This window comes from Meleagris gallopavo, chromosome 1 (assembly GCF_905368555.1).
Source record: "Meleagris gallopavo chromosome 1, MGAL_WU_HG_1.1, whole genome shotgun sequence".
In the NCBI taxonomy this organism is placed as follows: Eukaryota; Metazoa; Chordata; class Aves; order Galliformes; family Phasianidae; genus Meleagris; species Meleagris gallopavo.
In genome coordinates this window covers 178,096,552-178,108,880 of record NC_139404.1, presented here as the reverse complement: position 1 = coordinate 178,108,880, position 12,329 = coordinate 178,096,552, and the positions used below count along the sequence as shown (strand labels likewise).

At 38.7% G+C, this 12,329-nt stretch overlaps 1 protein-coding gene across 1 annotated transcript in view; it reads left to right on the top strand.

The window, feature by feature from the left end:
- The window catches only part of CUL5 (cullin 5), a 31,886-nt gene extending 20,276 nt beyond the window's left edge, over positions 1 to 11,610 (top strand). Inside the window, exons 12-19 of the mRNA XM_085216255.1 lie at positions 2,253 to 2,385; positions 2,904 to 3,035; positions 3,671 to 3,794; positions 4,504 to 4,679; positions 4,797 to 4,958; positions 5,651 to 5,769; positions 6,706 to 6,829; positions 8,003 to 11,610. Of these exons, the coding sequence (XP_085072381.1) occupies positions 2,253 to 2,385; positions 2,904 to 3,035; positions 3,671 to 3,794; positions 4,504 to 4,679; positions 4,797 to 4,958; positions 5,651 to 5,769; positions 6,706 to 6,829; positions 8,003 to 8,197 (1,165 nt within the window). The 3' untranslated portion in view covers positions 8,198 to 11,610. The remainder of the gene's footprint in view (positions 1 to 2,252; positions 2,386 to 2,903; positions 3,036 to 3,670; positions 3,795 to 4,503; positions 4,680 to 4,796; positions 4,959 to 5,650; positions 5,770 to 6,705; positions 6,830 to 8,002) is intronic.
- Positions 11,611 to 12,329: the final 719 nt, after the last annotated feature.

Sequence of the window (12,329 nt, the reverse complement as noted above, 5' to 3'; positions counted from 1 at the left end):
AACAACTTTGTTTGTAGTAATTGTGAATCTTTTGTTTTGTACTAATTAATCTGTTTGTTAGTTGAATTTAATAACACTTTCCTGGATTATTGCTTCCAAAAAACTGAGCTGTAAAACTGCCAAACTCCAGTAAAAGTCCTGGCAATGCTTTGAGTGTGACCTGTGCGGGTTTTCTTTCTTGGTTGCAGTGCAAAATTAACCAGGTTAGCTTAAACATCTTTCAGTAGAAGATTAAGCTGACGTGCACTTGAGAGGAAAATCGTGCTGATGGTAGCCACTCTGCTAGTTCAGCCTGGAGGAGATAGAAGTCAGTCAGATGATTGTTAGCATTTAACTTAGGATGGTTGGGATTGCTTATGTGTCCTTTGTAGTCTGACTTACTACAGAACCCAAGGCTGGCAGCTGCAGCTAAACTGGTTTGTCCAATCTTACTGAAGTTAGCTGAGGGGCACATATCTCCAGTTCCTGTGCCTTTTGTGAAAATGGGAGCACGGGTAGATAGAAGATGCAGCAGAAGACTGACAGAGACAGTTTCTACTTTGGAAAAGCCAGGCAGCAGGAGACATGGATCCATATTGATCTCGTGTTGGCTAGAGCACGAGTTACTGCATTCTTACAGTTTCTGGTGTTGAGATTATTTAAAAAAAATGCCAATATGAGTTTCAGAGGTGCTTTTTATTTATTTGCTAGGATTTCCTTATAAACTGAGCATTTGTCTGTTTTATGGAACATTTGCAGAGTGCACAAGATTATGTGCATTCTCTGGCAAGCCAGTCTGCGCTTTCTAGGAGCCATGGATAAAATAAAATAAGTCTGCTATCTCACAAGACAATTGTACAAGTTGAAACGATTCTCTGCACTTTTATTAGTGTGGGTAAAGCCTATATTTTTCCTATTTCCAGTTTATCATGTCTCATTTTTTCTTATGGTCATCAATTTATCTTTTTCCTAGGGGAAAGGCATAATGAAACTAGACTTTTCAGAGTTTATTATTTAGCACCTGTGAGTTGGAGTAGCACAGGTATTGAAGTCTGTTCAGTATTTTTGTACACAGAGTCACGGAATTGTTGAGCTCAGCAGGGAGCTCTGGATCCTTCTGGCCCAAGCTCTGCTGAAGCAGGACTGCTCAGGGCTGTGTCTAGATGGCATGTGCTTCTTAACACTTTGCTTTTGGACTAATAGTAATGTAGGACGGGGATTAGCCTTGCTGGTTTTATTACTGGAAGAACACCCTCACAAGGGACTTGATCCCTGCTTTGCATACTTTGTAAAGATGTAGGCAAGATGGAGTTTTTTGTGTCTGTGTTTAGATTTCCCATGGGAGTATGCAAATCAGTGCCTGTATTTGACTCCTAAAAGCTAAATTTACCTAGTGATCTCTTAGTGACCACTGTGATGGCAGTGGTCTTCTGTTCAGCATTCTTCTTCCTAAGCTCTTCCAAGTTCCCTATGTATACAATCTCTTTTAGCATTCATCTACTGTAGACAGTCAGCAAGGATGAGAGAATGAGCAAGAGCACCGGATTCCTGAGCATCCCCAAGGCTTCTTAACTGCAGCCTTACTCATTACCTTTATTTTTCCAAGGGAATCTATTACAAAGAATGTTGGCCAACAGTTTGAGACTAGAAATCAAGTTGGTGCCACCTGACATTAGGAACAATTTTTTTCAACAGTAGTTGCAGGTTCAGAATGCAACCTTGTGATCGCAGGCCTTTTGAAGAACCTCAGTCTGTATACCGTAGCGTCTCCTTGTTCATCTTCAAACTATTTAATCTCCCAGCTGTTAGCCTGCTGTTTCTGCCTCTTACAAAATAATTTCATTGTGTTGCTACATGATACGTGTGTCAGGTTTTGCCTCCTGGGCACTGCAGGAAGTTGTTCTTGAGCATTGTCAAGAGGCCATACTGACGAGTGAAATACTTTGTTATGTTATCTGCTAAGTTTTTACTGGAATCCTCACTGTCATTTATTTGATTAAAACTACAGTTTGAATATAATTGTACTTAGAAATTTCTAAAATGAAAAGCAGTTGGAATGATCAAGCTGTAGAAGCTGTCTGAAAATGCTTAATAGTATTTATTCTTCCAAGAGGAAAAGGGAGTTGTCCCTAGTTTTTCATTAGTGTTGAATTCTCTTGTTCCACTGTGGCCCTGCCAAGGGGAGTGCTTGGTCTATCCTGTTTGCTGTGTGACTGCTCCAGAATAACAGGATTCTCTTCAGTTTGAAGATATGTTGTTCTTTCTTTATTTAGTGTTGGATTGAAAACTCAGCCTGAATCCAAATGCCCTGAGCTTCTTGCTAATTACTGTGACATGTTGCTAAGAAAAACACCACTAAGCAAAAAATTAACCTCTGAAGAAATTGAAGCAAAGCTTAAAGAAGTGGTATGTTCTTGCTTTCTTCTACTTGATTAGTCTGAAGAATGAATTTGGTTGGTGTATTTCCTCATGAGGGTCAAGGCCTTGATCTTGAAAAATAGTTCTGTGAAGTGCAGCAGTAGGGAAGGGAGTTTTATATCACGATGCATGTGTGTTTGTATCTTACTGACCATGCGCAGTTTCATGCCTCTTTGTTGTCTTCACCAAATCAATATGCTAAAGTATTGCTCATTTCAAGCTCTAGTGTGTTACGGTAGTGAACGTTAGTATAGAAAATAACACAGGGTGCTTCATGTTAATGGCTTCTCTGATTTAAGAGAAGTTCCTGATGGCTGACAAAGGAACAGTTTGAAGGTGTGACGTTATAAAAGATTGATAGCTGGGGCAGTGATAGCGTAGCGTGGGTCCTCTTCAGTCACCCTCAAGTAGCCTTTTTCTACTTCGTAGTCTACAGGGGCATTAGATGGGCATTTAAAGATTTGTCTAATGGTGCAAATAAATATATAAAAATCTTTTTTTGACAGCTTTTGGTACTTAAATATGTACAGAATAAAGATGTTTTCATGCGATATCACAAAGCTCACTTAACAAGACGCCTGATATTAGATATATCAGCTGATAGTGAAATTGAGGAGAATATGGTGGAGTGGCTCCGAGTAAGTAGCCTGTTGTCCTTCTTTACTTGGTTGTTCCTGTTACATGTGCTATTAATTCTCACCCTTAAACACTTTAATTCCTACTCCTTGCTTCAGTAAGTTCTATTTTAAATAGCAGGCTGTGCAGGTTGTCTTACACTTCCATTTTATTATGAAACTTTGTGAAAGTAAAACAGCTGAGCTTTTTTTCTTTAAGAGGAATGTTGATCCTAAGAGTGATAATTATAGTTTTTAAAATATTTTGTGTATCTGTAAACTTCATATTTTCCCTATGCAAATGAGCAAAATGCAGTGTACTTGTTGTTTAAGCATGTAAATAATTTCACAATTAGACCGGTGATCTAATTGTGAAATTTTATGTATATTAGAATATTATTTGAATGCCTTCATTCATTTGTTCCTTAATGCATGCATATGTTATTAAGCACATGAATTTCTTTAAAAGAATCATCATATACTCTTAAGGGGAACTACCTGTGATACATGCAGAAGAACTCCTTTATATCACATAAAGTTTGTTTCAATGAAGTGATGCTGTCTGTGTACCTCACCGCTCTTCTCTCTTTTTTGAGTTTATTATTATTATTATTCTTAGTTGCCTCTGTCATAGTTCAGTGTTCTGTTTGTTTATACAGGAAGTAGGTATGCCAGCAGACTATGTAAACAAGTTGGCTAGAATGTTCCAGGATATCAAAGTATCTGAAGACTTGAACCAGGCCTTCAAAGAAATGCACAAAAATAATAAACTTGCTTTACCAGGTATTTTTTTCATATGTTTTAGTGGTTTTAATTTCTTGTGCTGCTAAAAAATCTTGTTGAGCCTTGAGTTAAAAATTATATCAACTGCAGGTTGATCAGAGCACTGCTACCCCTAGATTGGAACGACTGTACTTTGTTTTTCTTACAATTGACTCTTGAGCTATATCATTCTGGAAGTTATTGGGTATATCTTCTAGATGTAGGCTCCCTAACTGTAGCTAAATTCCAGGTAGGGCTTGAATCCACCTCCAACCAGGTGAATGCTTTAACTGTCCCCTTCTTTTATGCCCCTGTCATTCTTCATGAGTGCTTTATACTGCGCTCTTCCCTTACCTGGGAGAGACTGATGCACACTCTTAAGACTCCAAATTGCATTTCTGAGGTTAAATTTCACTGATGAGAAAGACGGAACATCCAACCTTGGGCCTGCTGCTGCTGAAACTCCTTACGTGGTGCTTACCAACATCAGCTGTAGAGCTGCATCACTGCTTAAGGAGCTCTGCAGAGGGAAGACAAAAAAGCAAAGGTTTCAATCAGTGTTGCTGGCAGAAAGCCAGTGGTCCACAAATGGAGTGCATTAATGGGTAGGCACCTTGCTAGTTTCTGAAAATTCAGTCCTTCCCAATTGTATTTAGAACAGGAGAAGAATGCGTTCTGTTTGTCTGCCTGTTATACCTGCAGTTTCATATAATCCAGTATTGTCTTACAGCTGACTCTGTGAATATTAAAATTTTAAATGCTGGTGCCTGGTCCCGTAGTTCTGAAAAAGTATTTGTCTCACTGCCCACGGAATTAGAAGATCTCATCCCAGAAGTTGAAGAATTTTATAAAAAGAATCACAGTGGTAGAAAACTGCACTGGCACCACCTGATGTCCAATGGAATTGTAAGTGTATACTTCTTGGTGCTTCAGTCTCAATGGCAGAGCTCTTTGTGTGCTTATAGTAGCAAGAAAGCTTGTTATCCAGAAAGCCTTTCAAGCAAAATATCATTCTGTTCACAGATAACATTTAAGAATGAGGTTGGCCAGTATGACTTGGAGGTAACAACATTTCAACTAGCTGTTCTGTTTGCATGGAACCAAAGACCCAGAGAGAAGATCAGCTTTGAAAATCTTAAACTGGCAACTGAACTCCCTGATGCAGAACTTAGGAGGACTTTATGGGTATTTCACTTTCTTTTGAAACAGATTTCTTCCTGACCTTTTGTACTTTGAAGTACGGAATTAATATTTTTAAAGTGCTGTCAGATAATATTTCAAAACTGAAGTGTGAACACCTTTTTTCTTAATTAATCTGTTGTAAAGCTGGCTCCTTGTACTACTGTTAAGCACACACAGCCTTTACATTAACATGTTCTCTATGCTTGGAATTACGTAACGTAAGCTTTTGAAAACAGCAAGATCTTTCTGATCATATACAGCATAAAGCACACAGTTGTGGTTGTGGTTTGTGGAGTGGGACTGGTCTAATTCTAGGAACTCTTGATAATTGTATGTTGCTTAAAAATAATGCATTTGCTCTACCAGTCTTTTAATAATTTAGCTCACAAAAGAAAAGAGAAATAATGTACATCAGGCAACACTACACGCTACTTCTGTAGCTGTGAGTTTGTGCATTTTTTCTTTTTATTATTTTACTTACGGTAACTCATTTCAGAAAGAGATTTGGTAAGCTGTGTTCCATCCTTGATTTTACTACTGACTTTGTGTTGCCCGCTGGCACCTTTGAACAAGGCTGTGTGGTTCCTCCACGACAGTCTGCACAGCAGTGAGCAATGTTCTTAAAGAGTACTTGTTTCCATTTAGAAAGTCTTGTGTTTTATTTTCATTCTTTTTTCCCCCCTTTTTCTCTGTAGTCTCTTGTAGCATTTCCAAAGCTGAAACGTCAGGTTTTATTGTATGAACCTCAAGTCAATTCACCCAAAGACTTTACAGAAGGAACCCTCTTCTCGGTGAACCAGGAGTTCAGTTTAATGTAAGATGATGCTTGAAAATGAAAATAACAATGTGCTTTTTTATAGTTAAAGGAATTCACTTTAATCTTCATCCTTGGAAGTTCTCAAGATTCAGCTAGACAAGGCTTTGCTGTCCTATATTCATTTCACTTTTAGTGATAGTTGTGCTTCAGATAGGTGGTTGAAGCAGCTGACCTCCAGCGGCCCCTTCAGACAAGTGTTTGTATAGTTTTGATTTCTGTGAAGTTAAATTTCTTAAATGCCTGGGGATGTGGTGCAGAATTGGAGGCTCTGCCATCTTCCCATTACTAATGAGTCCGTGAGGTTTTATATAGGAAAATGCCAAGTCTACTGCTGCTAGGGCTTAGTTTCTTGCCCAGGGACATGCTGGTTCATTTGTTCCTGTTGTCAGGATCACAAGCTTTGAGAAATGATGTGAACACATGACAGAAGAGAGAGGCTGCACAGAAGTTTTGGGGGTGACCAATGAAGAATGCCATCAGCTTTTTGCCATGTCTGCTATGATGTCTGTTTTTTCCCCTCGATTTTTTTATGCTATGCAGACAGTTCTTGTGATGAAAAATGAACTAGTCCCATCTCCTGAACTTTGTTGTAAAAACTCCTTTGAAGAACCCTAGTTTTATGTAACTGAACTGAAGTATGTTTCTCTAGAAATCTATTTTTTAAAATAGTGCTGGTAACTTTTCAATTTTGAGTGCTATCAGTTTCAGCTGATGAATTTTGTTGTAACGTTAGTATATTGGTGGTGGGATTTTTGTGTGGAGGAATTGGCATTGAATTTGGATTTGTCAGCCAGTATCCCAGTCCTGCAATGCTTCTAGTCTATAAATGTCTGATTCACGATGGTTCTCCTTGCTGCTGTAATTTAAATTTAGTAGGAATTCCTTAATTGAAAATTATCTTTGCCTTATTTTTACACAATACAACTTTTTCAGAAAAAATGCTAAAGTTCAGAAAAGGGGCAAGATAAATTTGATTGGTCGATTGCAACTTACTACAGAGAGAATGCGAGAAGAGGAGAATGAAGGAATCGTCCAGCTAAGGATATTACGAACCCAGGTAAGTGGGTGTCAGAGGAATGTCACAGCTCTTTTTCTTTTGTTGTGTTATCACAGCCTCCTATTGTTGATGACTGAAATGAATGCTTTTTAATCCCACTTGGGCTTCTGCTGTATGGTTCTGATACTTTGTGAGGAGCTCATTCTGTGTGCATGTGTGCTTGTAGTCACAGCCAGGGTAAACTCCAGGACAGCCAAGCTGTAAACTGTCTCGCCTCATTTAACACCCTGGCCGTTCTTTTAGCCAAAGGGTTAATGCCTGCCTGTGCTTACCAAATGAGAACACCTTGTAAGTGCTACTCTGACACTAAGCTTGTATTTCACAAGGTATGTCTCAGATCACCATGACTTCTGCTCAGAGAATGGGCAGATGAAAAAACACCAGGTTTTAGTGACTGACTCACACTCTAGATGTAAAATTCTGTACATTCACCATTGACTCAAGTTGTATTGCTTGTACATCTTGCCAGTGTTCCATTCTGTCGCTTTATCACCTTCTTTATGAAGATAGTTCAGTATCTACTTAAGCTTAGGAATTGTGCCTTACAGTTAATATCTTATTACTGACAAATTCAAAGCCATTTACTTCATGGATTTATAACTTCCATCATGCTTTGAACATGTCCTAAATTAGCCTTTTGTGCACAGTTTCCTTTGGTTTGAGTTCTATCAAGATCTTGGCCACGACCTGGAAGATAACAAACTCCATGGTTTGACCTTGCAAGTAAAGAGTGTTCTTATTGTGTTGTTTATTTTCTTTTTCAGCATTCTTGATTTTGTTCTTTCTTGTAAGCATAGGGGAATACAAACTCCCAGGAGATCTCTGTACTGTTTTATTCTGAAGTTTTATCATGATAGTGAACATGGGCAACTGGCTGTAATTCACAAAGGTGTAATGCTGTATTCAGAGTGTGTCTTTTTCAAGTGGGTTAGGGTTTGGCCCTCACTTCAGGAATATGTAAGCAAGAGCAGATGTTGGCCTTGCCTCATTTTAATTGAGGTGTGTCTTAAGTGCAGTACTTAGAGTGGCAAAATAATTCTTATATTTGATTTTTGAGGAAGAATATGCATTTCTTTGCTGCCTTGCTGTATCTAGTGTCCCCTGTTAATGCTGTGTTTGCTTTGTCATTTCCACCAGACATTTCAGAATGTTTTTTCTCTCATTCCCCACCAGGAGGCTATCATCCAAATAATGAAAATGAGGAAGAAAATTACTAATGCCCAGCTTCAGACTGAACTGGTAGAAATATTGAAAAACATGTTCTTACCACAAAAGAAAATGATAAAAGAGCAAATTGAATGGCTTATAGAGCACAAGTATATCAGAAGAGATGAGTCGGATATCAACACCTTCATATATATGGCATAACGTGAGGACTCTGTGAGATGCTGAGAACACAAATGGAAGGGTGCTTGGACAGACAGCTGCAACAGTTTGTGCTGCAGAAGGACCTGTTTTGACTTTCATTACGTATTAAAATCCCTGCCTTACCTTAAAGAGGACTCTATTTTGCCAATCTCATTCAGCTAGCATGATGGCATTCCCTTCATGTTGCACACTTTTAACAGCATGCTGTTTTGTGGGAAACTTGCATTCATGAAGAGCCCATTGTGAACTTTTAAAAGTAGATTTGACTTACACCCACCAGGAAGAATACAGGTTTGGGTTTTTAGATGACCAGTACTTGCACAAAGGAAAAATATTCAAATATTCATGCACTGAGAAACTGCTACTAGTTTTGTTTTGGTTTTTGTTGTTGTTGTTTTTTTTTTTTTAATGCAATTAGGACTAGAAGTAGCACTTTCACTTTTGTGTTTTGGATCAACAGAGTCATGTACTGTCCACCTTTGATCCTTTTTGTAATAACATTTGAGAGACACATGCCTCACAAACTGATATATATTTCTTATCATTAAAATCTGTTGGCTAGAGCAGTGCTTCAATCTAGTAACTGGATTTTAATATTTGACACATAAGTGACATAAAAATAATTCCAACTCATGGGTGATACTTTTCTTTAAGCAAGAGATCATTGTTTTTAAATTGCTTTCTGTAAAGAAGTGGATATACATTATTTGTTACTTTATTTGGACAGATGATTTGGTACAATCCTCTTTGAGAAGGCAAAGCTTTCTTGAATGATATTCCACTATAAAAACAGTTTCCACAGATAGGTCTGTTATAGCAAACAGAAATATTAAATGTATTTCCTTGTACATTTAATATTTGTATTCCAGGTATTTAAATATGATGTACATCTAAACGCATTAAAAAGAAATTGATGCACAAATTCTCAGAAAGAAGATAACACTCAAAGATCCCTGTATTAATTCCTCTCTGGTAGCTCTCTCTGTATGTATAGATGTAAGGTTAATCACATATTGGCTCTTCTGTTCCTTGAAAGTCAGCATCTTTGAAACTGTCAGAATGGGAAATACAGTTCTAACAGAGATGGTAAAAAGCTTAGAAAAAACACCTTGTGTGATGTATGTGGAGAGAGTGCCAAGGACACACCAGGAATTTCAATTTCTTAATGTTACCTCTTCTGTTTTCAATCATCTGAAGTAGTTGTTTGGCAATGCTTGCCTCTCTGCTGCTCTGAAATGTCCCTGCATGTCCTGGGCTGTAATACGACTCACTGGAGCAGAGTGCCTGTCTTGGGACAAAAGGTAAGTTGAGCCTTACTCAGTTCTGTATGAATATTCGTATATAAATTGCAAGTGTGCATTTTTTTCTTAATTTCCCAGTTCAAGTACAATATCTCAAGGTCTTCTCAAATGATTGAAAGAGGGTGGAGGATAGGATTGACTGCAGTCAGAAAGGAAAACCTTCCATTAAGAGAAGGAGTTTATTTTTACATGGTTGCAGTAAAGGGTGAAATAAGAGTGGTTTAAAAGCAAACTCACTACTAGAGTGGCTGTTTGCCCCCTTAAACGAGCTGCTTGGTCTGCTTATTAATATAATTGTCATCGTGACTGCCTGCATATGGTGTGTGCTTGGTCCTCTGTTTGACTGAGAAATTTGCAATACTGGAGGTTTCATGACCAAGAAGAGATGGAGAGACACTGAGACCTGGCAAATTAGTATTTACAAATTACAAATTAAGCTCGATGCTTTTATTGATTAAAAACAGTAGATGCTGTTCAAAAATACTGCATCTTTTTTCTTCTCCTATGGTGTTGCTATTGAGAATCAAAAGCAAGTGGTGCTCTGTGTAGTTAGCCACTAAAACCATTCAAATATTAGAAAACAAAATTCTAATAAAATCCCTGTGCTACGGGAGTTTTGGTATATGAAAGGTAAATTACAAGCAATGAGTGCTCAGATGAGATAGCTGGGAGAAGCTGACAACCCAGAGCTCTAAAACATAACAGTCTGAGCACAGCCTCCACCATAAGAAATTCCAGCCCTTAACCACAGAGGAACACACAGCCGGAGCGCTGCAGAGGGGGCAGTGCAGCTTCTGAAGCCATTGACTTAGGTTGAGAGAAGTTGGGAGTGTCTTATATGCAATCATTCAGGAAGTTGGAGCGCATGCAGAAAGCAGCAGATTGTTAAAATCTAACAAACTGTTTTCCCTCAACTAATAAGTATGAAATAGTATAACCTCAAAGTTACCTATGTACCTTCTCAACACCTGGGATGTGGAAATACACTTGGTAATGTGCCTACGACGTGGTCATTTTTCTTTAAATATATGCTGAAAATGGATGTTGATTTTTTATTAAATCTGAGAATCACACCAGCAAATTTGTTAAAGATGCAGAATTGTGTTTAGCATCCTTCATCAGGTCACTTTCACCAGTATGCACTTAGAACTCGTATCAGCTGGGGCACAGGGAGGTAGCTGGGCTGAATGTTCTTTTGAGGATGGCAGAGTTCAGCTCTGAATGAAAATGAACTATTCTTCATTTGCAATATGGCAACAACGCACTTTTAAGGCTACAGTTTTTAGCTATGAATTCACATGTCCAAAGACCTTGCTTAAAAGAGGTGCTGCATCTGAGAAGCATGTTGCCACACACACTGCCACGGTGAACGGCTATGGAGAAAACCTGTTGTAGACAAGGGGGGGGGAATCGCTTTTAATGGGTTTAATTAAGGAATACTGTTAAAACTTTCTTTGTCCCAACAACGTGATGAGGATCTCAGTTTCAATTCTGAAGTCTTCCATTTTCCTCTTTCCACAGTTGGTGTTCCTAGCTCCTATTTTTGTTCATCTTTCATTCATTTGTTATGACTAATGCAATTGCGTTTCCAAAAGGAAATGTGACTTTCCTGTTATCACCTTTATAAACTTAATCTAAATGTGTTGAATGTTCACACGTTGCATTGATTTGCATTGGGATGCCATTGTCCTGTAAAGTGCGCATTTTAAAAATACAATTGGCAAAAAGATTTGATAGTTTTACAGAAAGATTTGCTATCTCAAACTGTTTTCTATTTTCATCGAAATGACTGGGATGCTATCTTTGTAATTCTTTGAGGTCAGATTTGTGAAATAAACAACACACGAAAGTTTTCCTGTCATATACACTATATGTAGTCTGGAGTGTTGAGCAAACTTGAGTTCCTGAGTTGTAATATCTATCTGCGTATGGTATTTACAATTTGAATGTGTGCCACTACCGAGGTAATAACGCTGTACAATTTGGAATGGTGGTAGTTTCTGTATGGCAGTCCAGCTGAACTATTTTGATGTACTGCTTAATTTTTGAATTTTATTTTTTAAGTTGTATAATTTATTTTCTTGCAAAATAAAAATGTAATATAAAAGACTATGCATGTTAGCAAGATATTTTGGTCGCTTTCTCCTGCTAAAGGTTTCAGTCTCGTTCAGGCGCTGCTTCTTAAAAAGCACCAGTACCTGGAAATGGCCAGATTCCAAGTCCTAAAGTCTGTTCTGATCAGTGTAAGTTTAGGGAATAAAAAGCAAAAAAGCAAAGTGGGGTGAGGGGGAAAAACGGATAGACTTAGAGCTCCTTTCTTGACAGGGCCTTCAGGTACTTAAGTCTCTGCAATGACTTAAAATGGCCATCACTGAACATTACTGGTGCCATCACCACGTTGCTGGGACTGGCTGGTGCCTCACAGAATCACAGAATGGCCCAGGTTGGAAGGGACCTCAAGGATCATGAATCTCCGACCCCCCTGCCACATGCAGGGCCACCAACCTCCCCATTTAATACTAGACCAGGCTGTGCAGGGCCCCATCCAGTCTGGCCTTGAACACCTCCAGGGATGGGGCATCCACAGCCTCTCTGGGCAGCCTGTTCCAGCACCTCTCCACTCTCTCTGAAAAGAATTTCCCCTGACATCCAACTTAAATCTTCCCTCCTTTTACTTAAAACCATTTCCCCTTGTCCTGTTATCTATCCTTTCAAAGAGTTGAGTCCCCTCCTGTTTGTAGGCTCCCTAATAGCCTCATTCTGCACCAAGCAAACGATGTGGGAACTTGGCTTACTCCAAGCTGTGCTTCTGTGATGGCTTCTCTTCTCTG